At 59.7% G+C, this 27,746-nt stretch overlaps 1 protein-coding gene across 1 annotated transcript; it reads left to right on the top strand.

Moving 5' to 3' along the window:
- RUNX3 (runt-related transcription factor 3) lies at positions 1–22,689 on the top strand. The gene is made up of 4 exons (XM_004678627.2): positions 1–189; positions 7,832–7,936; positions 16,042–16,197; positions 19,936–22,689. The coding sequence occupies exons 1-4, from the start codon at positions 78–80 to the stop codon at positions 20,469–20,471; spliced, it is 909 nt and encodes a 302-aa protein (XP_004678684.1). The 5' UTR covers positions 1–77; the 3' UTR covers positions 20,472–22,689.
- The last annotated feature ends 5,057 nt before the right edge of the window (positions 22,690–27,746 follow it).

Raw genomic sequence — 27,746 nt, 5'->3', positions numbered from 1 at the left:
TTTCTCAGCTGTCTGCCTGCCTGTGCCCTCAGGTGGTGGCGCTGGGGGACGTGCCGGATGGAACGGTGGTGACGGTGATGGCCGGCAACGACGAGAACTACTCTGCTGAGCTTCGCAATGCCTCGGCTGTCATGAAGAACCAGGTGGCGAGGTTCAACGACCTTCGCTTCGTGGGCCGCAGTGGGCGAGGTGAGTGGCAGAGGGACTGCGCCAGCCAGGCACTGGCAGTGCCAAGGGGGTGGGGGCGCGGGGAAGCAAGCTGGGGAGAGCTGCCCTGGGGTCCAGAAACCCAGCCCGGGCCCAGCTCAGTGGCAAACGGCGGTTTGTAACCCCTTACGGTTTCACAGACCCCTTTTAAGATGTGGGGAAGGGAGTGTCTCTTGCCAGTGAAGGACAATGTTCTCCCAGTTTCTGAGGCTTACTCACTCCTGGAGTCTTCCATGTATCCCTCTTTCTCAAGTGAGCAAGCGCCTGGTCTTACCAAAGATACCCGGAGGAGATCGTGTAGAGACAGACCCAAAAAGGGCCTTGTGGATCTTTGGGCCCGATCTTTGGGCAGTGAGATTGGAGGACAGATCCTGCCTGCGGGGTCCCAGCCACTCACCCAACTGGGGCAGAAGCTTCCCTCCCCTCCCCCCACCCCACACTTTGAGGCTCCCTCTCCCCAGCTGTGGTCTCCCAAAGCCACAGTTTCCCCAGCCCTTTGAGCCTCAAGGTGGTTTAGAAGAGAAACGGGGGCCATACAGGACTGGACTGCTGGAAGTAGCCGAGGCCGCTGTCTTCCACCCAGAACCAGGGCAGGTGCCCCCTGGGCTGCGTGAAGGGAAGGAGGGCAGACTCCTGTGGCGCTGAGAGGGAGGCTGCCTGGCCTGACACCCTCATCACTACTGGGTAGAGAAGCCCTAGAAACCCTCCCTCTGCGAAATGGAGCCTGGAGCGCTCTGGCCCTTTAAGAACAGCCTTCTGAAAAGTGGGGAGTGCCCTTCCAGGCATCCAGCTCGCCCCAGAGCTTGGTGCAGCCAGTCAGTGAGGTTCCCTCTGCCCCCTCTCCACAGAGGCTGAGGCAGAATTGCACTTTTCATCACCAATAAACAAGACCTTCTCAAGGTTTTAGTTCCCTCTAAGCCGCCAGCCCAGCTCAGAAACGGGCATCTGGGCACCATTTTTTTTCCTTTCTAACCATTCAATGTATACATACAAATGTCAAACATATTTTGACTTTTCAGCATTAATTAAAACCAGGGCATTATTTGCATGTAATAACTGTTTACTTGTTACTTTTTATGAAACCGAAATAGTTTACATTCTTTCAAACATTTCCTGTTCCTGTTGGCTCCCTTCCCCACGCACAGATTTCTTTCAAACGTTGCCCTTAACTGGTTGCAGGTTGATGGATGGAAAATGTTTGCTTTTATGAATTAAGCTTTCATTGCTGCTCCTAATTAGTCTGCAAGCCCCTTTGTCATCCCCAATCTCCCAAGCCTTTTGCAACTTAATCCCAGCCCCAACCCAAAAGGTGGGTCACTGGCCACTCCGCAGCCCCTGAGATGGGGTGGTGCCAGGAAAGCCTGCCTCCCCAGGTGGAACTGGGGACCCGGAAGGCTCCCTCGTGATGCAGGCGATGGGGGTCAGTCCAGAAAGCCCATCAGCATCAGGACTGAGCTCTTGTCATTCTGCTCCTGAAACTGATGTCTTTGTGCCCATCCCTTCCACACACACCCCCCCCGTGGGTTCACAGGGTCACCCAGCACCCCTCCACACACCCCCCCTATAAGGAGAGGGTTCACAGGGTCACCCAGCAGCTTGCTGGAGAGAGGGCACCCCTGAGGCTGGATCTGTGGCTCTGAGAGATGCAGGAGGCTGAGGGTGCTGGAGCTGAACAGAACAGCCATTCTTACCCCATTCCTCTACCAGTCTCAGCGGTCCTGGGAGGCAGGAGGAGGCCCGAGTGTGAGCTGTGCCAAGCTGTGTCCCCCTGAAACGTGACAGGTTGTTGAGATCTAAGGGTTCATGGTCGTAAGCAGCCTGTGTTCTGCTACCAGCCCCCCTGGTTTCAGTCCCGGCTGTGCGGGGGACACGGCACAGGGCTTAGCCTCACTGCGCCTCCACTCCCTCGTCTGCAAAGCGGGGAGAGTAATGGTACCCCCTTCCTGGGGTTTTGTGAAGATGAAGGAAATTAATACAAGTGTACCCTCTTGAGAGCTGGATTCTTACTAGAGATTTTGTTACTTCAAATGCCTGGGACTGGAGGAGGTCTCTGAAGTCCCTTTGAGTGGTGACAGTCACTGATTCTCTGATTATGGTGTGGTTTGGGCGGGGGTGGGGGAAACCCAGGAGGTTTGAATTGTTGAGTGGGAGAAGTGGAGGCGGCCACAGCAGTGAGCTAGGAGGGCCCAGCCGGCGCGGCCTGGCCGGCGCGGCCCGGGCAGCGGCACTGTGTCCTGTGCCCACCCCGTGAGTGGGAAATTCCCGTCACAGAGAACAAATCTGTGCAGTTTGCGCCACTTTAGGAATCGGGACAGGTGGGGGTTTGGGACGTAGAGCCTCTTCCTGGCTCTCTGACTGCTGCCAGGACTAAGTCAGATGGAAACTTCTGCTTCTTTCCTTGCTATTTATTCCTTGATTCTGTCTTAATTTGGAGCAGTAAGTTTTTGGAGAAAGACACGAGGCATCACTGCCATAAAGTTCTGGTAAGTCAGGAGATGTGAACCAAGGAAAGGAAGGAAAGGAAAGCAGATCTTGGTGTGTCTCCCGCATGCTCAGGGTACCCCCTCCCCCCCGCCAGACACAGCACCCCCTTCCAATGACAGAAATCTTGTAACGTGCCATTTTCCATCCTCTGGTTTCATACAGTTTCAAACTTGATATGATTCCAGAGCTGACATGGCGTGGGGGCAAGGAGAGCAGTGCAGAGTAAAGCACCTGCCTGAACTGGGGGCACCGGGGGAGGCGGCCCTCGGGGGGTGCGCACCTGTCTGCGGGAGCCCCACAGTGGGCAAGGCAGCTGGATGGAGAGGGGATTGTGCCTCAGCTTTGCTGTGAACAATGTGATTTTCTGAAGTCTGAACAGTTAGTGGCAAAGTTCTGAACACATTTAAAAAAAAACTGTCTCCCCTCCTAGAAAATGCAATACTATCAAATGTTCCTTATTTTCTGTAAAACTGAGTTTGGCCCAGAGGTTTTACTATCTTGTCCACAGCTGGAATGTGCATCATCCCCCTCCCTCCCCCACCAGGAGGACCACAAATCTCCCAGTTGCCCTCAAGGGCCTCTCACCTAGGTGAAGAGGAAAAAAGCCTGGGTTCTAGAGGGCCATGTTCTGGCAGCAAAGAAACCTCATATGGCGGGGTTTGGGGTGAGGGAGAGGTGTGCATGCAGGTGGGGGGGGGTGCCTGATAGACAGGAGATAGATATGGCTTCTTGCCTAGTATTAAAAAACCAGAGGCCTCCTCGGCCTGCAGCCTGCTAGTGCCCAGGGGTGGGGCTTAGCCTCAGGAACCGGCCAAGAGGGGCAGGGCTGGGCTGTGAGTGTGTGGGGCCAGGGCTGTGGGTCCTGTGGGATGTGTGGGGCCACTGAGTGCCCCAAGGGCACCTCATTTCTCAGATTAGGATTCTCCTCCAACCAGAGCCAGCCCTGAGTGCCTTGGTTTGCCACTCCCGACTCCTGGCCCACAGCAGGCCGGCCCAGCTCCCTGCACTGTGCCTGAGCCTCTTTCTCTAAGGAGGGAGAGAGGGCATAGGTGGGTTTGCACCCCCGGAGACAGCTTTTTCCCACCCCTGGGTCCCTGCCTCCTGTGGTACTGACACCCGCTCCTCCCCTTCACTCCTACCCCCAAGTCCCAGCCCCTCCCTTCCCCCCCCACCTCTGTGGGTACCTGGGAGGGGTGGCCTACCAGAATGAAAACCTTTGAGGAGGGTTGGTGACTTCAGGGGTGGCCTGTGGCTGCTGCACAGTTGCGGGGTGTTGGGGGGGTGCTTCTTGCTCCCCAGGAGCAGGGACTCAGTCCCACATTCTAACCTTTCTGGGCCCTGCCTGGGCAATGCACTACCCCCACTCACCCGCATCCTGGGAGCAGTAATCTCTGCCCTTAACTCATTTACCACCAACTATGAGCACCTAGTATGTGCCAGATGCTGCCCCCGGGACTGGGAGAGCAGCAGTGAACAAGACAGAAAAAAAAAAAAAAAGGCCCCAAAGAGTTTATCATCTAGTAGAAGGAGACAAAATAAATAAGTACGTAGGTTACTAGGCGTTATTAAGGCTCGAACAGACAGAGTAGGAATGAGGTGCAGAAGTCTGATGCTTCTGACTAAGCTTCTTAACCTTTTTTCACCAATGGACACCTCTGACAGTCGGGAAAAGTGCCTATGCTTTTCTCAAGCGGATGTTTGTAAAAACCAAAAAAACCAAAGACTGCAATGAAATTAATGAGCTTAAAACATAGCAGAACATTTTATTTTAACCGTGGTGTCTGTTAAAGTGTTCAGTAACAAGATCGAGTAATGGGTCTGATGACGACCGTGATTTTGAAGTTGTGACGAGCATAAAGGATATTTAGAGAAATCTGCAAGGCCTGTAACGTGATATGTAAATGCCTGTGACGTCTGTTGGTGACAAGGTCACAGGGACTGCTGAAATGCCTCTGTGGTTTCTTGCCCACTTCACACTTGAAAGAGATGCTAAATTTCATCTAGAGGTTAGGGACAATGCATGTGCCACTTTTTTTTTCCTATCCCAGTTCACGGGCTGCTCAACTTGAAGGGGGACCCAGAGTGCCACATTAAAAACACTTTAAGCCCTCCCTGGTGGCGCAGCAGGTTAAAGCGCAGCACTGCAAGCCAGATGCAGGCACTTCTGTGCGAGTTCGATCCCCCGCCCTGGAGCTGACCCACAGGGCTAAGCAGACCCCTCCCGACCCGCCCGCTGCTCCCCTCAGCAGTGTACTTCGTCTGTCTGCCTGTTCTGCTCTCCACTGTCTCTGGTGAATCCTCTCACCCCACCTCACCCCCGCACCTCTGGCCTGTACCCCAGCTCTGTATGCATAAGTAAATAAACCTTAAAAAAAAAAAAAGAACTATTTTAGATAAGTAGCCAGGTGAGAATATGGCTTTTCAGCAGATTCCTGAAGGAAGTGACCTGAGAAACAGGAGGGCTAGGCAGGGGATGTGTCCCACTCTCAGGAGGGCTTGGGAGGGGACGCGCCCCATGGGCATGCAGCACATCTGCTGTGCCCACCTTGCTGCTGCCTGGCCCCCCAACTCTGGGATCCCTGTCCCCTGGTGGCAGCAGCACCAGGGGATGATGGGAGGGCCAAGATCCAGGCCCCCCAGGCCCCTGGCTGGTTGGAGGGAGCCATCCAGGAGAGGAATGGCGTCAGGGCCGGGAAAGGGAGCAGGCCCTGACCACTGCCTGCCACTTCCCTGGATTTCCTGCACTTTCTGTTTCCAGAAATCAAGGCGCGTGCCCCTGGTCTGAAAGTGAAGGGCCAGAGTGGCCATGACCCAGGACTCCAGGGGCAAGTGTGGGCTGTGTCTCCCTCCCTGGCACGAGGGCTGGCTCAGGAAGAATTGCCCCCTTCTGCCAGTTTGAGTTGACACCGCAGCTGCCTCACCGTCCCACCTCTCCCCTCCATCTCTCCCCCAGAAGTCCTGGGGTTCTTGGTGTGACTCTGGCAGCCTTTGTGCTGGATGCTTCTGTTTTGGGTGTTGGAGTTTCCACTCATCTCTGGATCAACAAGTAGGCACCATGCAGAGAGCATATGAGCTATCAGTGTCCAGAGTTCATCCCCCCACCTGTGAAGCGGGGTGTCAAAACCGCCCGCCTGCTGCAGGTTGTTGGGAGGTCACGGGCAGCCTCCCTCCGTGTCCGGCCTCGCAGCCTTTGGGGACACAGGTGCTGTGGAGCACTCCTGCCCTCAGTGAGTTCAGGCCTCCAACTGGGGGCACAGAGGCTGAGGATGAAGAGGTAAAGCTTGACTTAGGGGGGGATCAGCGAAGTTCCCACTCCCACCCCCAAACCCACACAGCATGAAGGCTTTGGGTTGTCATGGAGGGCAAGCAGCTTTCACTTCAGGGAAGGCGCTGTGAAAATTGGGGTGCCCTTTGAGGAAACTGATTACCTCCCAGCGTACCAAGTCAACCCCCAGGAAGATCCCAGAATGAAATGTGGAAAGCAGACAGCACACCGCTTATGAGAAGCAACATTTCACCTGCCCTTTCAGTGGAGAAACTCGTCTGAAACACGACAGGAACCGTCGCCAGTGGCGTGAGGTAGAACTGAAAATGCAAAGCAGCTCAGTGTCAGAAAGCGAAATGTAAGGGCCGGTGAGCTGGGAAACTGGGCCACAAACAGGCGTGGAAATGCTAGCGAAGAGAGACTTTTTCTTAAAGGCACAAAAGCACCCGCAGGAAAGTGTGAAAGAAGCCGAAGCAATAATTTGGTCACCGTGTTGGATTCTATTAGGACAGGTAATAAATAGAGAAAAATTCAATCTCACCAGTCCCCGGAGAAAAACCAGTGAAGTCAAAGGGCTTCAGAGATCTTCCATCTGATAGCAGCCTCCTGCCTTGACGGGGCCGCACACCCGTGACTCAAGACCAGCGTCTCGGCGCGAGCCCAGCCCTCTGATGCCGTGAAATCACTCACCACTTCTTGGAATCGATTCTAAGGAAATAAGCAGAAATGTAGGCAAAGATTATTAAAAAGAGAAGGTCATTTTCGTTTTATTTTTAAATGGCAAAAAAAAATTATTTTCAAAGTTTTTTTCCCCTCGCAGGCATTTTGAATGGAGACTTTGGAGCCAAATGTCTATCTAAAAATAGAATCGAGTTCTGGAAATAACAGTTGTGTCTACAAATGAAATGTCTGCAGCGCCCCAATCTCGTCCTCCAGCCCGCGCCTGACTGCACACACACCAGTGAGACATGTGCAGTGGCAGAAGCGCCCGAGTGGGGGATGGAGAAAAAAAGGGGAGGGCTCCTTGGGCTGGATACTTGACTGTCATTCTAAGTGAAGTTTAGAAGACTTTCTTTAAAAAAAAAAAAAAAAAGATGTATTTATTTATGCATGCAAGAACTGGGGTACAGGCCAGAGGTGCAGGAGGTGAGAGGATTCACCAGAGACAGAGTGGGGGGCAGAACAGGCAGGTTGGTGAAGTGCACTGCTGAGGGGAGCAGCGGGGAGACAGGAGAGGTCTGCCGCGCCCCAGCGCCAAGTGGGTCACTCCCTGGCTGGGGATCGAACTCGTGCTGAAGCGGCTGCAGCTAGCTTTGCAGTGCTGTGCTTTAACCTGTTATACCACCAGGGAGGCCCTAAAAAGATTTCTAATACATGGGAAGGTGCACGTGAAATGAATTTCACAGCAAAAGAAGCAGTGTGAGAAGCTGTGGCCTGAGTGGCTGCAGCAGGCTAGAGCAAGCACTAGCCTGTTCGTGCTGCGGGGGAGATGGCTCATTTTTCTTTCTTTCTTTTTCTTTTTAAAAAGACATTCTGTGTCCTTGATTTTTTCCTGTAAAGGTCACCAGTTACTTTCAGACATAAAAATACACACCCATCTGTTGTCCCCCACCCCCAAACCACGGGGTCTCTGCACAGAAGGAACAGCACAGAGACAGGGATGCAGCGAGGCGTGGGCCCGTCGGCCGGGGCACTGGGAAGGGAAGGGAACGTGGTCAAGCTGGGGCGTGAAGGCCACCCAGAAGCCCTTCCTTGTCCCGGTTCAGAGGAGATTGAGGAGCCCCTTCTGGAGTGTTGGGGCACTGGGGCTGGGAGATCAGAGCTTCAGGAAGAGCTCCCGGTGCCAACCTCCCGCCTCTATTCCTACTTCCCCAGGTAAGAGTTTCACATTGACCATCACCGTGTTCACCAACCCCACCCAAGTGGCCACCTACCACCGAGCCATCAAGGTGACTGTGGATGGACCCCGGGAGCCCAGACGTAAGTGCCAGGGCCGCCGAGGCCCCTAGGTGGGGAGGAAGGTCCAGGGGGGAATGGCAGCAGCCAGGGGCCACTGCATCCCCGGAGCACTTTTGTGGGGGTTTTCAGACGGCCACTCTGCACCCCTCACTGTGCATAGGTGAACAAAGCCCTCAGCCCTCTGGACTTAGCCTGAGTCTGTGGGAGGCTTGTGAGGGCTGGGGCTCATCCCCTCCTGGGGGGTGGCCCCTGGGGCCTGCACCTGTTAAGGAGCAGGACAGAAAGGCCTCAGATTGGGCGTTTATGGGGTGTGTGCCTGTGTTTGGGAACAGAGGCTGGGCCAGCTTGGGCCCTCTCTACTCCCCTACCAATGGAGCCATCAAAGCTCCAGCTGGTCTGACTGGGAGGCCAGCCCCCCACCCCCACCCCAGAAAACAGTCTCTGACTCCCAGTGTGTGACTTGCTCGAGTCGTGCCCTGCCCAGGCACTCTGACCTGAAGCCATCCCCTCTCCCCCTCCAGACTAGGAATGCAGATTTCATCTTGCCAGTATTTATCGAGCGTCTACTATGTACAGGGACCCTGACTCCTGCATTTTAGCATTAAGGAGCATCTATACTGAAGTGTTTCGCCTGCTGGAAGACTGAGCTAGTGGGTTCAGATGGGGGAAACTGGAGGGAGAGCGGCTGTCTGTTCGCTCGCTCGTTGGCTCGCTCTGTCTGCACTGGCCCCTTCCAGCAGGCTTGGGCTGCTGGTATTGGGAGCTGCCCTGTCCTCTTTCCTTGCAACCGTGACCCTTTGCAGTGTAGGAAGCGCTTTCACATTATTGTCTAATGAGACAGTCACCTCCGTCCCAATGAGGAGAGAGTCCTGGTTCAGGGTCAGCCAGGACACGGCCTCTGAGGTTTGGGGAGATGCCCACTCTTCCCAGAAACAGCTGTAAGTGGGCCTGGGAAGGGACTGTGTGCTCCAGATGTCTCAGTGTCCAGAACGGGGGTGTGTGGCTTGCCAGGTGTCTCTGAGGCCGTGCAGGCCTGGCCCTGGACGGACCCTGGGGCATGGCTCCCATTCTGTGCACTCTCTGGCCCACGCCAGTGCTGGCCACTTGAGAATGGCTCGGGCTGGGCCCAGCAGCCAGAAGAGCTTCCTCCAGGCCTCTGGGGCCACCTCTTCTGGCCTCTCGGAGCTCCTGAGCCCATCAGGCATGCAGCTCCCAGCCGGGGGCCGCTTGGCCAGCTTCCTGCTGGGACAGGCTGGGAGCTAGGCTTTGGGGCCCTGGGTAAGATATGTCTCCACTTTGGCCTCAGTGTTCTCATCTGTCAGCCAGTCAGTGGCAGAGGTCTCAAGGTGGTGTGAAACCCTAGTGAGCCACAGGACCTTGGTATGAGAGCAGGTGCTGGGCGGGCTTGCCTGACCGGGGCCTTGGGCGAGTCTCCAACCTGCCTGGCCCCGGCTCTACCCTCCAGGAGGTGGGTACCACCCTCCTCGCAGACTCGGGGGCCAGTGACTTGGGTGCCTGGAGCCAGGTGTTCTGCCACCCCTGGTACCCAGCACCTCCGCCACCATTCGTGAGCGCTCTTGGTGAGCAGCAGAGTGCCTGCCGAGAGCCCAGCCATGGTCTAGGGTATAATATCCCCATCAAAGGAGGGGACAGCGCAGCATGGAATGGACAGGCGTCCCCTCCGGGCTCAGTGTGACTGACGTGCTTAGGCCACTCCAAGGAGCTCAGTGGGGCGGCCCCAGGGGCAGCGCCTGGATCCCCCAGAGCCCTCTGCTGTCGGCCCTGTCCAACCCAGAGCTAGTGACCACCCTGCCCACGGCAGCCCTGGAGGTGGCTGGAGGCCCAGCCCTGCCTCAGAAGCCCCTGGTCCTGGGGGTCCTTCCTGCCCTTCTTTCCTGGAGTCCCCAGACCTGAGCTCACTCCTCTTGGGGTAAGCTGTTGTGAGATGAGATGGCACAGCATTAGGCAACTGAGGCTGGACTAGGAAGATGAGGCAGCAAGAGGAAGGGAAAGAAGCTGACGAGGAGGTAAACTGTGGTGAGGGCCAGGCTGGCTGTGCGACTGGGCAGATGGCGTCCGCTCTGGGCCCTGGCCCGGGTGAAGTCCATGGTTTTAAGGCGACTGTTGAACAACATCTTAGCAGAAGCTCATCTGTACAGAAGAGCAGGGCTGGAGGGACCGTTCTCGGCTGCCACCCGAGGCCTGCTTGCTGCTGCCCACCCGGCGCCCAGTGCCGGTCTCCCTGTGAGCACCCTGGCCCTTGGGCCGTGACCTTGACAAGTCCCACTTCTCCCCACCCCTCCTCACCCCCCACCCCAGGCCTCAGGCTCCCTACCTGTAAGAGATACAGACTCTCACAAGCCGACCCTCAACTGCCCCAGAGGGGACAGGCCAGCAGCCAAGCCCAGGGGAGAGCGTGCAGGCTCCAGGCCAGGCCTCAGGGAGGGGAGGCCCCTGCAGGGCCTTCCCCACTCAGCATGTGGTGTGTAAAGTGGGGATGGTGTGAGCGTTATTAGCATCTGAGCTTGGGGGTGTCACTTGGGGGTGTCATGGCGATCAGGAGTTTGCAGTTGCCTGGCCCTCAGGACACGCCCATGGGTCAGCAAAGATTTCCTTTCCCAGCTTCCTTGGGTTGTCCGGCCGCCACATCGTGGAGGGCTGAGCTTCCTGTGGGCTGGGACGGGGGTGAGGGCTGGGGAGTGGGCCTTGGCTCCCCAAGGCCAGGCTGTGGGTTCTGTGGCCGGGTTGTTCCCCTCCAGTGATCTTCAGAGTGTGCCCGAGCTACAGCCAGGTGGCCGGCTGGGTTTGAAGGCTGGCTTGGCGGCTTCCTGCTTGTGTGGCCTCGGTTTCTGAGGTTCTCGGGGCTGGTGTCCCTCACAGTCACTGGGGGCTGGTTGAAAAGCAGGTGGCTGGGGCAATCCAGGGCACGGGCAGGAGGGGTGCCAGGCCTGGCCACTCTAGCGGGGACCAAGATCTGGGATCCACTAACCCACCTTCCAGGCTTCATACCTGCTGGTACCTGAAAGGGCGGGACCCATGTTCCTACCTGGCCTGCGGCAGAGGGGTGACCTCTTGCCGTGCGCCCTTTTCTTCCTGAAAATGTACATGGGATTTCAGCAAACAACTGTCCTGGGCATCTACCGTGTGCCAGGCAGGTCACGCTCTAGAAGCTGAGCACCCCAAAGTAAGCCTACAGGAGGGCTCTTCCCCCCCACCCCAGGTCTCTTGCTGCTGTGGCGCTCATGACCCCACAGAACTGTGCTCGGCATCCCCCTGCTTCCTCTCCGGTACCTCCTCCCTCACCCTACTCTGCCCTTCGAATTTGACGATTCCCTTCCTGGCTCAGGGCCTTTGCACCCCCACCTAAGGCACCCTCCCCCAAAACCCCCACATTTGTGGCTTGTGTCTTCCCACCCTGAAGTCTTTACTCAGACTTCTCCATGCGCCCTCTGAGCACCCCATCAGCCCCCCAGTCCTCCCAGGCTTTCGCTTTACCCTGAGCCCTATCGCCTCTCAGATGTGGTTTATGCCATTCAGTGCTCTGTGCCCCAGGACTGTCCATGCGCCGTGAGGCAGACTCCTGCCTCTGCTTTGCGGGCCCCAGGATGGACCAGGACACAGAGCACTCGGGGGGTGCTGGGCTTGAAGAGCCCCGACCGTGTCGTGCCGCTTTCCTCCTCAGCTCCGGGTCAGGGGAGGTCGAGGGTGGAGGCTCCTACCCCTGGGTCCCCCACGATCCCCAGGGAAGTCTCCCCCGCAGGAGGGAAGGGGTTAACCTCAGACCTCCCGGTTCCCCTAATCAACCCCAGGCCACTGGAAACCCCAATTGCAGCCCTGGGAGGGAGCTGTTTGCCTCCCTGTCCGCTGGCCCCCCGCCAGCCTGTTTCCCTGCCCAGCCACCGACCAGCTTTCATCTGCTCACAGGGGGCCGATTCACAGCAGACCACCCCGGGCCCTGCACCCGCCTGTGATTCCGCGCGGTTGTTAAGAGTCGGGTGTAAATCTCCTGACAGGCCGCAGAGCAGGCCTTGGGCCCGGGTGCCCCACCCCACGGCTGGGCAGACAGTGGCTGCTGTGTCTGGGCTGTGGCCACACCAGGGCCGGGCCGGGTGGCCGAGGCGGTCCAGTGGCTTCAGATGGGTAAAGCAGCCCATATTTGGGGCCCACATTGTTTCCCGGATGCTGTCCCTGCAGCCCTGTCCAACTCTGCTGCCCCCTGTTCTCGGGTCCCATTGACCTCCTGCACCCGCCCCCGGCCAGCTGAATCAGGACTCTGAGCTGGGCTCTGCCAGCTGGACCGCGTGGCCAGGCGACCACCCTCCTCGCCTGGAGGGCTTAGCAGCCAAGCTGCTGGTCCCGCTGCAGTGCCAGGCTTGACCCTGACCTCATGGCCCCGCTGTCAGAGGGTGTAGCCCTGGGAGAATATGCCAGTGGCCCAGCTGGCTCAGAGCCTGGGGCGCAGCCTGGACGCCTGCACAGACCATTGCTGCTCTCATCTCGGGCTCGTGTTGGTGGGGTGGAGGCAGAGGGATGGTCCCCAGGACCCGCTGGTCCCCCAGAAGTGCTGGGTACCTGGGAGGTACGGAGACCCCCACCTGGCATGTTGTGATGAGGGATGCCCAGGAGGTGGTGGAGGGGACCCCCGACCTGTCATCTAGCCCTGCCCTCTATTCCCACAGGAGTGAGCCCACTGCCCCGCCCCGCCTTCCCCGGGTGACCTCTGCACGCTGGCAGCCCTCTGCAGGAAATGCTGGGGAGGAGGGGGCGACCCTGTCCCTTTCTTGCAGCTGTCCTCGCTCCGGAGCCCAGGGGTATGCGCTCCATTTCACAGATGAGACCACTGAGGCCGGAAGAGAGCGGCTTGCCCAGAGCACCCGTCGGTGTGCACTGTCGAGCCGGCCCCAGCCCTGGGCCCTGCGAGGGCAGCTGGGCAGACACCAAGGAGGGTCGGGGGTGGCCGTCAAGGTGACATTGAGGGGCTGTGTGCAATGTGAACCCCGCTGCTACAGGCTGTGGGGCATCCCAGACAGGGCGTGCCCCGTCTTCCCTGAGAAGTGCTCCACTGTGGAGCCCCGAGTCATCCTCACCCCCAGGGGTCAGCTATCATTCGGGGGTGGAAACAGGCCGGGAGAAGGACAGGGACTGGGAGGGGTAACAGCAGGGTGATTGGGCACTTGGATCAGCCTCAGAGCAGGGCAGGGCCCCCAATGGGGTCCACTGAGCCCCACTCAGTTTCTGCTCCCCTAGTCTGTGCTCTGGACACGCAGAGGGCAGCTCTGCCCCGGGCCTGGCCTGGGCCCTAATGCCCATCGTCTGGAGCCCCCCATTTTCAAAACTCAGGCTCCTCTCCTGCAGGAAGAGAAAGTGACCGTGCGCCTTCTGTGTGGACCTGAGCCTGTCGCTGACCGCCACTGGGCCTCAGTTTTCTCACCTGTGAAATAGGGACAGCCTGGGGGTGATAGCCGGGGAGGCCAGGCAGCACCTCGCGTGTATCCCTGCTCCTGCTGCGCTGCTGCTGCTGCTAAGGGCTCTCCCGCCTGCAGAGGTGACAGGGTAGGTGGCGGCGATGAGGGCTTCCTGAAGGAGAGGCTCGGCCGAGGCCAAAGGCAAGAAAACACTCTTGGCAGGGGCTGTGCGGGCTCAGTGTGGACTTAGCCTCTGAAGCGAGGGAGGCAGAGAAGAGTCAAAAAATATGGGGAGCAGCAGCAGCTGGGAGGGGTGACAGGTGGGCCCTGGAGCAAGAGTGCTGTCCTCTCCTCCTGGGGCCCCCGTCAGGCCAATGCCTGCCCCTCACCCCCTGTGTTGGGACTTCCGGAGTTCGAGGGGCCTCTGTGATCAGGGGCTACAGGGGGGAAACTGAGGCACGGAACATGCGAGGACTGGGCCGCAAGGGGCCGAGTGGGCTTGACCGGCGCTTCCTCCCTAGCCCCGCCCAGGGGCCGCCGCGTGAATGGCCCTTTCCAGAGGCCCAGCTCCTTTCCCCGGGCACAGGAAGTTCCATCCTGCCGCAGAGCACAGGCCTGGGCCCCGTGGCTCCCAGACTCTCTGGCGCCCTGGCCACGTGGGGCCGCCTCGCTCCGAGTCTCCCCTCTCCCTGGCACTGGCCCCAGCTTCCGCAGGAACAGGGGAGCAGTGCCCGGCGCTGTGGAGCCCCCTCCTCCAGGACACCAGCCCCCTGAGGTGGGCAGCGTGGTGCCTGGGCGCGGCCGACCCTGGTGCCCACACCCGCGGCCTAGCGTGGTCTCCCCTGGAGGCCTCCGCGGCCCCATCCTTACAATGCAAGCAGGGAAGAAGGTGTTAAGAGAAAGAGGGTGGGCTGCGGTCGGGGTCTGGCTGTGCTACCCACTCGGGCCCAGACGCAGCATAGCAGCCTGGATCTGAACCCGGAGAAAGAGCCCCTCGGCCCCCCTCGAAGGGGGACCCTTGCAGGACCCTGTTGGGTCCCTAGGGATGGGTTGGGTGCCTTGGTGGGAGGCTGCAGCCGGGCGAGGTGGGGGTGGGGAGGGGGTGCAGGGCCCTCCCTGAACCCGGGCTGGTGGTGCACCCTCTTCCGCGGGCCCTGGCGTCCCTGTGCACACTTGATGCACCGTGTGACTCAGAAACGAGACGCTTCTCGCCAGTGGTGATCGCAGCAGGCCTGAGGTTAGCGCTGGCTTTCCTGTGACCCTGTCAGCTCTCTCCAAGCCTGCGGTTGGCTGCGACACCCAGGTCCTTTGCACCAGGCTGTCCCAGGGCAGCTTCCACCTCCGTCCAGCTGCCCGCCTGCCTGCTGAGACTGTCCCGACCCTCCCGCCCGCTTGACCACACCCGCGGGTCCCCCAGTAGCCAGGGTGGAGCGCTTCACCCAGGCTTGTCGGCGCTGATGCCTGAGCCCTGGGGTCGCCCCTGCGTCCCCCTCCCGAGGGGCATCTGTCCTCTAGTCCTTGGTGTCTGGATAATGAAATCTCGGACTTGGCCACAGGACACAGCCCTCAGTGCGGTTGTTTGTTTTCAGCGTTTGGATTAATTGCCAATGTATGGTTGGGGCAGTTTCACAGAGACGCAGGTCCGTGGCTACTCCTGGTACCGTGAGGCTCCCGCAGCACTGGCAGCCCACCTGGCGCCAGTCAGCTGGACAGATAGCAGCTGGCCCTCTACGGGGCGCCCCTCGCCGTCCCGCGCCCACCCCCACTTGCCTTGGGCACAGCTTTGTCTGGGCCCATGGGGGGCGGGGCGCAGAGTTTCCAGCCTCAGCGCCAGCCAGGCCTGCCTCCTCCTCCCCTTTGTTGCCAAGGTCCTGGGAGGCTGCCACCTGGGGCCAGAGCCCGTGGCCTCTTTGGAGGACAAAGTGGGGTTCCTGGTTCCTGATGGCCTCCTGGCCTGCTGTAGCTCCTGCGTGGACTCCCCGTCCTTGGACACCCACTGAAGCTCTGAGGCACAGGGGTACAGGAAGCCTGGGGGCCTGTGGATGCCAGACTCCATACCTCTCCCGTTTTGAAAATCAGAAATCAGGCCCATTCCAAGGCTTCCGACTATGTCCTCAAACCCAGTAGGACTCAGCGGTCACCTCACACCTTTCCCGGCTCCCCGGAGGCCATTGTCCAGACCTGGGGAATGACCTGAAGGCACTATGGTACCTCCCACCTGTTCCTTTTCCCCTGTCAATATGGAAAACTCTATGTCACTGCAGACTCAGGACTTGGGCAAGACCTCCTCCCTCTGAGCCCCTTCCCCACACTTCCTTTCCGAGGGGTCCCAGGTCCAAGAACGCCGTCCCCTTCCCTGGCCGTTTGACCCTGGACAAGCGCTTGGCCTTCTGGGCTGCAGTCCTCCTGCCTGGAAGAGAGGCCTGGCCATCCTTCCTCCTCAGGGCTCGTGCAGGGCCAAAGAGACCAGCCTGGGTGTCGGCCGAGCTCTGGAGCCAGGCGTGCCCGGCCCTCCCACTGAACCTCCACTCCTAGCGTCTGCCCCGCAGAAACCCCAGACAGGCGGGGGTGAGCAGCGACCACGGGCCTTGACCGGCAGGGCATGGGGGGTACCGCGGAAACACGGGCCTGGCCGAGCGGCTGCAGCCCATGAAGGTGGGGACATGCCCCCACCCCACCCCCGCCCAGAGCCGCTGCTGATGGGCTCCCCGTGCTCTGCAGGGCACCGGCAGAAACTGGAGGACCAGAAGGCGTTTCCCGACCGCTTCGGGGAGTTGGAACGGCTGCGCATGCGCGTGACGCCCAGCACGCCCAGCCCCCGAGGCTCGCTCAGCACCACAAGCCACTTCAGCAGCCAGGCCCAGACCCCCATCCAAGGTAGGCACAGCGGGGCGGCGGGGAGGGGCCGGGTCCTGGGCGCGTCCAGCTGCCCGTTTACAAGGGAGGCGCGGCTGCCCACAGCCCTGCAGGTGCGCCCAGCGGCCCCCCTGTGCGGGGTCCTGGACTGGGCCGCTCATTCGCTCCTCAAACATCTGTTGACACCCACCTCCAGCCATCGCTGTGCTGGGCCCCGGGGTCACCGTGGGCTGCGGACACAGCCCTGCCCTGCGCTCCAGTCCCCTGGGCACATGGGCTTTAGCCCTTAGGGCATCATCAACACTGGGCATGACTTGCGCAGGGTGCCCGCAGGCGGCAGACACCCCCTGCTGAGGACACTCCCCACCAGCCTCAGCTTTCTCACCTGAAAGTGGGGGAGCTGGGGATGCCTCTGTCCAGGGCTGGGCAGCAGCCACATGGCATCGCTGCCCTCAGACCAGCTTTGTGCACTGACATGGATGCACAGCCCCGAGGGGAGGCCCACGCGTCACCTGGGAAAGTCTCCCACCTGGCCCAGAGGCCTTTCAATAGGCCTCTGAGGAGGACGGTCACGGGCTGGGACCCAGGCTCATCCCCTGGCAGGATGGACACAGCCACAGCTGCGGCGCCATCCCTGGGTGCCCGGTGCCTGGCACAGAGCAGGTGTCCACAGGTGGCCAGCTGGACGGTGAATATATTTAATCTGCTCTGCAGGCTGTCTCAGCTGACGGGTGGGGTGCAGGAGGCCAAGCACACAGCTGGGGGACAGAAGAGGACAGAGGCGGGAGGGCTGACCGCTGCCCTGCAGGGGGCCCTCTGGGGCCCGGTTAGAACCAGTGCAGATGAGTGCGCTGGGCCCAGGGCCCCACAGTCCACCAGTGACAGTCCCCAATCTCCACCGCACCTGCCCCAGCATCTCCCTGTACTTTTGAGAGCAGTGGCAGCAAACCAATTCCCACCTGCTCCCCTCTCTTCTCCACGCCCCAGCAAACTGGGCCTCCCGGGCCTCGGCCTTGGCCACGTGGGCCTTGATGCAGCCCCTGGGCGTGGGAGAAGTCCCTCCCTTTCTAACCTGTACTCAGGGAACTGGATTTTGGTTCTGCTGAGACCCCCCACCCCAAGGTGGAGAGGCCCCAGATTCAGCATCTCTGAGTCAATGCTAGTGAATTTGAGACCCTCACAGCTCTGCCTGGAGTGGCCTGCCCTCAAGGTGTGCTGGGGGCGCCTGCCCTGCCCCAGAGCTCTCTGGCCCCGTGGGTGCAGTCACTGCTCAGTCTAGACCCTTCCCCGTGTGGGAGCCTATGGGATATGTGGGCCCAGCTATGGGGCCCAGGACCTAGCTGGCGGTGCTGCCTGTCCAGCAGCTCCCATGGACGGAGAGACCCACTCTGGCTTGGGAGCCAGTGCACAGAGAGCCGGAGGCAGGTCTCCCGGCCCGCTGTCCGGGCAGCAGTCGGATCCTGCTTCCACTCTGCAACTGGGAGGAGAGGCACAGCCCTGTGTGGAGGCTGACCCAGTCCTGCCCCTTCTGCCGCATCCTGAACAGGGGGGGTTGGGGGGGTGCTGCCCCAGCCCCCCTAACACCACTGCACCGGGCTGCAGTAGCCTGAGTCACCCTCTGCTCCAGCCAGTCCTCTCTCACCCCTGGCCTGTCCCCTTTGGAGCAAGAAGGGCTTTGACAACGAGGGCCAGGGAAGGAGCATGAACTTCGCGGCCACATGGAACTGCTAGGACTTCTGATCACCAGGCCCTGCTGTGTGGCCTTGGACAAGTTACTTTACCTCTCTGAGCCTCAGTTTTCTCGCCTGTAAAGTGGGAAGAAGGGGGTACCTGCGGCAGAGTGGTGTTAGCGGGACCAGGGTTAGGGCTCTCCTCACTGGTGGGAGAAGCCACTGGACTCCATCCTGGACTCCCCAAGACACCCCGCCACCTCTTGATGCCTGTTAATAGCCGTGACCCCTCCCAGCTTTGGTCACTGGCAAGCAGTTCGGAGGCCCCAAATCCTCCATGCCCGGGCCCCGGCCCCCGGGCTGTGGCCGCCCACAATGGGGGCTTCTCACCGCTCAAAGGGCTCATTCAGCCACGCAGCAGCTGGGGCAATTTGGAGAAGAAAATAAACATTTCCTCCCAGTGTTGGGATTGGCTGCTCCACAGCAACCCGCCGGCTCGGGTTTCCCAGGGCTACCGGGGCTGGGGGTGCAGGGGGCAGGGGGGCACTCACTTCCCCGGAGGAGCCACCCTGGAGGAGTGGGGGACCTGAGGAGGAGGCCAGAGGGGTCAGCTCAGGGCCGACAGCCCAGGTGAGCCTCGCGCCCGGCCCAGGCCTGCCGTGCCACCGTAACTGTGGCCGTGGGCTGCCAGGCATCCCGGCCCTGTCACGTTTGAGAATGGGGGTCCTGTCTGGTGAGCAGCATTACTGCCAGGGCCCAGAGAAGAGGTGAACACCTCACACTCGCTATACTTGGGGTGCCAGGCACTGCCGACAAGGCCTGCCCCCCAGGGGTCCTGAGATGAGGCCAAGCCCCTCTGAACTGGGGCTTAGGACCAGAGACCTTGGTCTCTGTGGCTAACTGCCAGGCCAGTGTGCTGTGTGGCCTTAGGCAGGGCCGCGTCTTTGCTGAGCCTCAACTTTCCTGCAAAGGGGGTTGGTTCAGAGTCCTGAAGGCTCTGAACGCTGAAGTTTCAGGGGTCTGTGATCTTTGCTGAGGCAAAGATCAGGAAGATCTTGCCTGGAGCCTAATGAGAAGTCACGCTCTCGGGGGCCAGGGCCCGGGCCTGGGCTGCTCACTGGGTCTCTTGTAACAAGGTGACAGGCAGGGTCTGCACCACTAAGCCCCAGAAGCTACTCACTGTGCTGCTGAGGCAGGTGGGGGGTAGGGTGCGCCTCATCATTGGCCAGCAGTCAGCTCCAGCTGTGGGGTGCTCCGGAGATACAGGCCAGGGGTAGGGAGTCACACAGAGCTTTCCCCACAACACAAGCGCAAGCTGCTATTACCCAGCTGGGTCCCCGTGGTCCTCTGGGTCACTGGCCTCCTTAGCTCCCACTCCTCCCTCCCTTCCCCCTCCAGCAGCCTCAGTTCTGCAATCACAGCTGTAGGGTTTGGTTTGGTCAGTTCCTCTGTTTTACCCGTATTCCACGTATGAGTGAAAGCCTGTATTTGTCTCCTGCCATTACCTTAGCATCATCCCTCCATCACCCTCTCCAGTTCTGTCCATGTTGTTGCAAATGGCAAGCGTCCGTCTTTTTGACGGCTCAATAGTATTCCATCATGCAGCTATACTGAATCTTCTTAATCCATCCCTGTGTTGTCTTGCCAGCTCTTGACCAGGAGTGGGGAGAAGTAGAAACAGCTGGGCCAGGCCTACTGGGGGCCTGAACTGTCTTTGAGCACCCCCATTCCCAATAGCCCAGCTGGGGTCCTACCATCACCATGTCACCAGGCCTCTGCTCCCCTAGACTGTGCAGAGGATTCCATGAGGAAGAGGGAAAGCCCTCCTCCTGCGACTCCAGGCCCCCAGGAGGGAAGGCTCATGGCCACTTCTGGCCCAGGTAGAGTGCTGTTCTGAGCCGCCTGCCCCCAGGTGGAGTCCTGTTCTGAGTCAGGCTGGCTCCAGCTCTGAGCAGCCCTTGGCAGAGCTCACAGAGCCCCCTCTGGAAGGGGGCCCCCCAACAGGCCTGATCAACCAGCACTCGGGTCGTCCATAAAGACACCCCGGGTGGCGTCAGGCTCACCTGACCATGCTCTTTGTTGTCCACAGGCGCCTCGGACCTGAACCCTTTCTCCGACCCCCGCCAGTTTGACCGCTCATTCCCGGCGCTGCCCACCCTCACAGAGAGCCGCTTCCCAGACCCCAGGATGCATTACCCGGGCGCCATGTCGGCCGCCTTCCCCTACAGCGCCACGCCCTCGGGCACGGGCATCAGCAGCCTCGGCATGCCGGCCACCAGCCGCTTCCACCACACCTACCTCCCGCCCCCCTACCCCGGGACCCCGCAGAACCAGAGCGGGCCCTTCCAGGCCAACCCGTCCCCCTACCACCTCTACTACGGCGCGTCCTCCGGCTCCTACCAGTTCTCCATGGTAGCGGGCAGCAGCAGCGGGGGTGACCGCTCGCCCACCCGCATGCTGGCCTCCTGCACCAGCAGCGCCGCCTCTGTGGCCGCCGGCAACCTCATGAACCCCAGCCTGGGCGGCCAGAGCGACGGCGTGGAGGCCGACGGCAGCCACAGCAACTCGCCCACCGCGCTGAGCACGCCGGGCCGCATGGACGAGGCCGTGTGGCGGCCCTACTGACCGCCCGGTGGGAGCAGACGGCTCCCGGCGGCGGCAGGGACCCCAAGGACCTTCCCGGCAAGTGGCTGGCCCGGCTCTGAGGCCCAGGGCAGGAGTGGGACTTAGGCTCCAGGGCTTCCGTAGGCCCAGGCCAGGGTCCACAGCCCAGATCGGTGGGCAGTTCTGGATATCCAGTGTGGCCAGCCGTGTCTCTCTACAGAGGGGCCGAGACCGCCCCCAGGACACCAGGCCCAGCTACATCCTAGTCATCTCATCCCACATTCCTGAGGGAACGTTCCTCCCCCCGCCCCCCGGAATGACCTGGCTGATCCCCTGTGCCCGCTGCCTTCCCGGACCAGCCTCGGCACAGAGACCCCCTCTCCTGGGGAGAGAGGCCTCGCCCACGGGGCTTGGTGTCTTGCCCAGGGGCCCTAGGGAGACCCCCCCCACCTTTCTCAGACCTGCACCCCATGGACCCAGCCCTCCCTCTGCATTTACACAAATCGAGTCAGAACTGGAAGGGCCCCCGGCCCTGAGAGCTGTGCCCTTTGGCGATGGGATAGAACCATCCAGAGGACCCAGGAAGTCAGACGCAGAGATGGGATGCGAATGCCCCCCGCCAGTCCCAGATCTGCTTCCCCCCAAGTCCTAACAGTCAGAAGCCCATCCCGTCCCAGCAGTCTGGGGGCCCCAGGCCTCAGAGGAGAGTAGCCTGCGGCCCCAGGCCCCTCCGGTCAGGGGCAGCCTGCAGGTGGGTTCTCCATGCACTTTACCAGCCCAAGGCATTCACCCTCTGATCTCTTAGTGGGGGGCTGGGGACCCCCCTTCTCTGAGGCTGGTCTCAAGTTTGCCGTTGTTGGAGAGTGCGGGGACCGGCTAGGCCCCCCGCAGTGGCAGGAGCACCCCGTGCCCCCCCTCCCCCCGTCTAAGCCAGTCTGCGCCCCAGCGCAGCCCTGAACAGAATTCAGTTTTAAAGCTGATCGTAGGAAAAGAAGCGTCAGTCAAACATCGCAAACACGTGACCTCTGACAGTGAAGCCCCGTAGTGGCCGCGACCCAGCCCCAGCCCAGACGCCTCTAGAGCGCGCCCTTCCGCAGCGTCCAGCCAGCAACAGCCGCCGACCCTGCCGGGCGTCAGCACATCACACCCGTGCGGGGGGTGTCCTGGCGTGGGCCCCACCGGCCCGCCCCGGGCTCCGAGCCGCAGGGCGCCCCTTGGTTTCAGGGGGAAAGGCAGGCCTTGTCCAGGCGTCAGGCTGCATATGGATTCTCGGTTGGGTTCTTTAGTCCCAGAAAGGCTTATGTGGGGAAGGACGAGCTCGCCCTGGCCAGTGCCAGGCAGCGTGTGGTTTCAGGATTCAGACTGTCCTCCGTGGGTGTGGCCGTCGCCCCTGCGAAAGGCCCCGTGGCTGGCCCTGTAGTAACACCTGACCCCTGCACCCCCAGCCCAACCTGGAACAAGGGCGCGGGGCACTTGGGGACTCAGGGAGTCCTTCTGATGGTCTTACGCGAACCCCTCCTGCTGCAGCTCCTCTTGTCTGGCCCTCACTGGAAAAAGCAGTCTCCATCTCTCCCATATAGCTGCCGGGGGTGTCCTGCTGGCTGCCCGCACCCAGGAAGCGCTCCCCCCTTCTCAGGAAGCGGCTAGTACCCGTTGCCCGGCTGCCTTCGCTCCCCCTCTCCGGTTGCAGACTGGCCCCAGGCTCCCATGGGTTCCAGTGCCCAGCACTTTGTAGCCCCGCCCAGATCACTGCCCCTTGCTGACCGCCAAGCCCTGGTGGGGGTAGGGGCAGGAAACAAGCCACCCACCCTCCTTCCACCCCCGACTGAAAGTGGTGGCAACCTGCTCGCTCTGGCCGAAGGTCCGTGGTGGGTGCAGACGGCTGGGAGACAGAGGCCCTTCCTGACAAGACTGTTTTGAAACTGTCCCGGGCAAGCGCCCCGCCTTAGAAAGCACAAGGAAGCGGAGGGGCCTGGTCTCCCTGGAAACCTGTTGGTTGTGGGTGCGGAGCCTTTGTGACATATTGTCATGCCGCTGTGTTCATGGTACCTGCCACACTCGACTCTTCCAGCCCGGAACTGGGGAGAGGGTGGGAGGGGTGGAATTGCTTTGCACTATAATTTGCTTGGTGTGTTTGTTTTTAATGCACAACTTGCTTGTACAGTAAACTGTCTGTCTTCTGTACTATTTAACTGTAAGATGGAATTTTGACTGATTTGTTACAATAATATAACAGATGTTGAAGGATCCCAGTGCCAGGCTTCTGGGCTGTGTGCATGGGGTGGGTGAGGACAGAAGACAGTACCTCCCACTGCCCCCGAGGAGGGATGGGCAGGGTCTGGGGGCAGGACAGAGTCCAGTGCTTTGGGGGCCCCCTGGCCCCCACCGGTGCCTGGACCTCCCTGCATCCAACTCCATTAGGACTGGCCACAGAGACCAGCCTGGGCAGGGAGGGGGGGTGGGGGGGCGGGGCTGAGGCCCCAGAGGGGTGTCCAATGTTCAAGGTGCCTGCACGAGCAGCCCCGGTTTTTTCACACAGAAACTGAAATAGGGCTCCTCTCCCAGCTTGGCCCCACCCTTAGCGTTGGGAGGGAGGGGGAGGATCGCAGCCTGGGTGCGAGCCCCCTCTGGGGCCTGTGTTTGCTGGAACAGCAGCCAGCCCACACCATCGGAACTACAAAGCAAGCAGCTTCGTCAGCTCCCTCATTCTGCAGATGAGGCCACCAAGGTGCAAACAGGGGGTGTCATCTGGCTCCACTTCTCTCCGGAGTTGTTTGTGGCTGATGATGGGAGCTGGGGTGTGATGGGCTTGCCTTCTCACCCCACCCCCATCCTGCCAGCAGAAGGCCTGGAGGGATGTGTTCATAAAATAGATCTTATTTTCAAGTGCAAATACTTTGAAACCTGCTCCAAGTCTTTGCCCTGTCCACTTGGTTTGATCTGCTGGAAACCCAACACCCACAAGAAATGAAGGCCATGGTCATGTTCTGAGCCCGCTTCCTGCCCAACCCCGGCAGCAGCCTCCTGGCCCAGGGGCAGGGGTCTCCATGGGCATCACACAAGCCAGCCTGCAGTCAGTCTCTCCCAGAATGAGCTGGCATCCGCCTGGGCACGCTGTGCTGGTCCTGAAGCAGCATGTGCCAGGCAAACTCTGCCTGCATGTGTGTGATTATGTGGAGTCGTCACTGTAGGAAGCCATAGAGATTGGAGGGGACCACAGTTCAAGGCCTCCCCACATTTTGGAGCCACAGAGCTGTGGCCTCCAGCTCTGACTCAAAGTCGCATCACTTCCACCTCAGCAGGGGCAGACCAGCACAGACCAGCACCAGCCTCTCCCAAGGGGAAAACAGCGCCCAGGGATGTCGGGACTTGGCCTGGGTCCCTGAGCCAGGGCGGCGGGCATAGTGTTGCAGTAACCAAAGCAACCTGCAGGTGGCGCAGGTGGGACCAGCGAGCAGCCCCCTGAAGAATTAGCGGGCGGAGCTCGGCTGGGTCTTAAAATTTCCAGCCTTAGGAGGTTCATCCTGGAAGGGCCTGGAGGTGTCTTGCTGGGGAGGAAGGTGTTCGTTCCTACTTTAGCTCGTGGCTGCGGGGGGTCCTTGTCCCTCTCGGATCCTCCCTTTTAATTCACCAGTGACAGGAACACCTACTATGTGTCTGACAAATGAGAATCACAGGTCCTGGAGCTCTGCTTTGAACCCAACTTGAAGGAAAGTTTGCCATCCTGGTCAGCGCCCTTCTAAGCCACCAGCAGGAGCTTAGGACCTTAAGCAGCCAATGCAGAACGAGGCGGCCATTTTGTTCCAGCCTCTGCCACTAGGAATTCCGTAGCAGAGATGATAGGAGTCCTTGAGTTTTAGCAACGCCTGTAGCCCACTCAGAGCCCACAGCTGGCCTAGTACAGGCCTTGGGGCTCCCAGCGTAGCCCCCTGGCTCCTAGGCTCTTCCAGGCACCTCCTAACTTAGCCTCCAGACAAACCTGCTCAAGCCCCTCCAGCCTTAAGGAGCAGCCTCTCAGCTCCGAGGTAATGGCATGTGCCCAACGGGAGAATTGTGAGTGTCCGAGGACACTGATGTGAGGGAGTGCCCCAGGCTGTACCCCATAAACACAGCCACTCTGCCCCAGCACGGCAGCGCCAGCCACCAGCCACCCCGAGTGGGGACTGCGTCTCAGTAGGTCGGTTCATTTTGGGATCGTAAATGAAACGAGCTGTCAAACAGACGGGATGGGGGGCGCCAGAGTGAAAGAATGGACTGTTCCTCACGGAAACCCAGAGTGCCCCCCACTCCTCCCCGTGAGGGCTGAGAGCTGGGGGTGGGAGGTGAGGAGCCAAATCCCCCCAACATCCGCATCCACACCTGTGTGGTCCAGCAGCTCGGGGAGCCGGATTCCAGGCTTCCTATTTTTAGTTTTGCAGCTAAATGCACACTGTTTGTTTTATATATTTATATTCACCCGCAGAGCGAGCCAGCCTGGAGGGAGCCCTCCGGCGCAGGGCGGCAGGGCGGCCCGAGAGCCAGCTCGCTGGAGCCGCCCTCCCTTGGTGCCCACGCCCGTGGCTGGAAACAGCTGTGGCCTCTTTGGTGTCCTAATGGGCGGCAGCTGTTTGGGCCACACCACCCGCTTTTGAGCTCGGTGTCTGCAGGCCCTGACCAGGGTTCTTTCGCTCATTCGCCAAACTCGGGCCCAAGCCCACACCACCCCGGGTACCAGACAGCAAAGGAGGAGAATGCAACCATAGGTCACGGCCGAGCCTAGGAGGAGCAGAAACGGGAAAACAGGTGTGCTGAGCCTTGGGCTACCTGGTGTGGGTGAGGTGAGGTGGGAAGAGGAGTAGAAATTCCCAGGGCTGAGGCACAGCCTCCTGGGGGGTTTGGGGGGGGGGGGTTGGAGGGGCGCTTGCGCCAAGGCCTGAAAGACAAGGATGTGGTGAACGGCAGAGGCAGAGCGGACGTGGGGTCGTGGTGACGGTGGAGCAGGGCAGCGCCCGCATGGGGACTGCAGGTCCGTGGCGGGACTGGGATGTGCGGCGGCGGCGTCAGGGAGTCAGGCGGAGGGGAGTTGGCACGTTGATGCAGCTGTGTGCTGCAGGGCATCGCGCCATGCGTGGGGGTGCAGGGGTGCAGAGACCTGCGGGTGGGCTCGCGGCAGCCCAGGCCAAGCGGGGGGAGGAGGCGCTCAGGGCCCCTGCAGCCTCCTGAGCTTCCTGGGGTCTCAGGAAAGGCCCAGCCCCAACCTCAGGGCGAAGCCTCGCTGGGCGCAGGGCTCCGGGCAGTCGGGGAGCCCCTGGGGTCCGTCCTAAGGAGAGCTCTCGGCTTTGCCTGTGTCCCCGAGGCCCCCAGCCCCCTGGGCCTGCCACATGGCCACCCTCCGACCACACCAGCCCTCACTTTGAGGATCCAGGCTGAGTTCATCCAGCCACCTCACTTTCCAAGGCCCGAGAATGTACATAAGAAATAAGAGCCTGAATCCGAGGTTCCTGAGTCCTAGGAACTATAAAGAGCACATTTCAAAACTGCACTAAATAATACTGAAGTTCTAGAGGGAAAAAATGGGGATACAGACCCCCAAAAAGGACCCAAGGAAAAACTACCCATAATTCCACCTCTCCAAAGAGAACCACTGATAATAGTTTCCGTTCCCCACCATCCAACCCTTTATATATATTATAAATATATGTTATTATAAACACTTTTCTAGCCAGTGTGTATAGTATATATATACAGTAAATCAATGCACGTAATTCAAACACAGAAATAAAAAGGAAAATCAAAGAAGGAAGTACTGGAATAATGGGATGTTTTCTGTTTGCTTATTTACATTTTTCTGGGTTTTTTAAGTTTTCTAAAATGAGCACATTTCTTAGGGGTTGAGCTCATTAGACTCCTGGACCTGACTCACAGGCAGGCAGGGTGCCAGCACATCTCATGATCAGTGCGGTGTCACCTCCTCCAGGGAGCCCCCCCTGATACCGGAGCTTCTCTTTGCATCTTAAGAATGACAATAATAAAATAATAGCTAAAACTGCATGCAGGGCATTGTTAGACGCATTTTGCCTTTTTAATCTCAGCTCACTGAGGTTCGTACTGTCATTATACCCATTTTGCAGATGAGGACACTAAAGGAGAGCACAGAATTCCACCCAGTCCTAAGTGAGGCAGAACAGCACCCTGAAAGGTAGAGTTTAGGGGGACCATCAGCTCAAGGTCCTGGAGGCTGGCATGCGAGTTCAGTCAGCTTCCAGCAAAAGCCCATGATCCTTGCAAGGGAGTTTGTGTGGGCTGCCTCCGACTTGCTATTGAGACTGGTCACCAGGAGGAAAAGGAAATGAGGACTGTCCTTTCCACAAGCAGAAGCAGAGAGGACACAGGGCTTTGGGGTCCTCTCCCCACTTCTCAGAGTCACGCGGCCTTGTCAGGCTTCTCAGCGCACAGCGTGGAAAGACAGAAATCACCAGTCCCCTCGGGTGACCCCACTGGGGCGCCCTGGGAAGGAGGCGGCCTAGAGGTGGCTGGGGCCTGGCTGGGGGGCCACTCTCCCCACTCTGTGCACAGTGGGAATAGCGCCAAGGTGGCAGCCTCTCTCTGCCTCAAACAAGTTCTGTTTCTTTTTCCATGAAAACAACTCGGTCCTCAATCACCGACGCCTGAAATTAGAAAAATACGAGGGCCATATTATCATAAAACTATTTTAACACGGCGGGGCCCTCTCGGTGGCAAAGGGTGGCCGAGAGTCTGGGCCTCCCCTTCCAGGGAGGCCCCTGGGAAGGCTCAGAGGGACAAGAAATTTGGTTTTCATTAGCGCGAATGTGAGGAGTTCTGTCGCTCTGAATGGACCTTTGATTCTGGCTGGCGGTGGAATCTTTCCAGGACTCAGGGAGTTTTGTTTTGTTTTGTTTTTTTCATATAAAATGGGCCAGGCCCTTCCAGCTTATATCTCCCTCAACTACACGGGAATTGGGCAACACCCCAACCTCTTGACTTCTAAAGTCAACAGCTGGGGCGGGCAGGAGAGGCACCGAGACCATTCTGCTTTATTGACTCTGAGGTTTTATTAAAAATGTTATGTTTCCTTGAGGGCTGTGCCAGACCCAACAAGAAGACCGAGTGGTGAGGGGCTGGCCTAGGCCAAGGGGCTTTCACCACCTGGAAGACAGCCCACGTTGACCTGCTTTCTCCCACCCGCGTGTCCCCCAAAGTGGCCGCCACTTGAGAAACTCCACAGAAAACCCCGCTCTCGTCCCCGTCTACTTTAAGCAAAAGAACACAGGCCTGTGCTTTTCTTCCGTCCACACA

The sequence above is a fragment of the Condylura cristata genome, unplaced genomic scaffold, assembly GCF_000260355.1.
Source record: "Condylura cristata isolate star-nosed mole 26May11 unplaced genomic scaffold, ConCri1.0 scaffold00008, whole genome shotgun sequence".
NCBI classification, from domain to species: Eukaryota; Metazoa; Chordata; class Mammalia; order Eulipotyphla; family Talpidae; genus Condylura; species Condylura cristata.
This window is presented reverse-complemented; position numbering and strand designations above follow the sequence as displayed.

Bases quoted from the DNA above. Each gene is read 5' to 3' on its own strand.
- RUNX3 (XM_004678627.2), top strand. From the start codon at position 78: ATGGCCGGCAACGACGAGAACTACTCTGCTGAGCTTCGCAATGCCTCG. The intron at 190-7,831 runs GTGAGTGGCAGA...CTACTTCCCCAG, and splicing joins CGTGGGCCGCAGTGGGCGAG to GTAAGAGTTTCACATTGACC. The intron at 7,937-16,041 runs GTAAGTGCCAGG...CGTGCTCTGCAG, and splicing joins TGGACCCCGGGAGCCCAGAC to GGCACCGGCAGAAACTGGAG.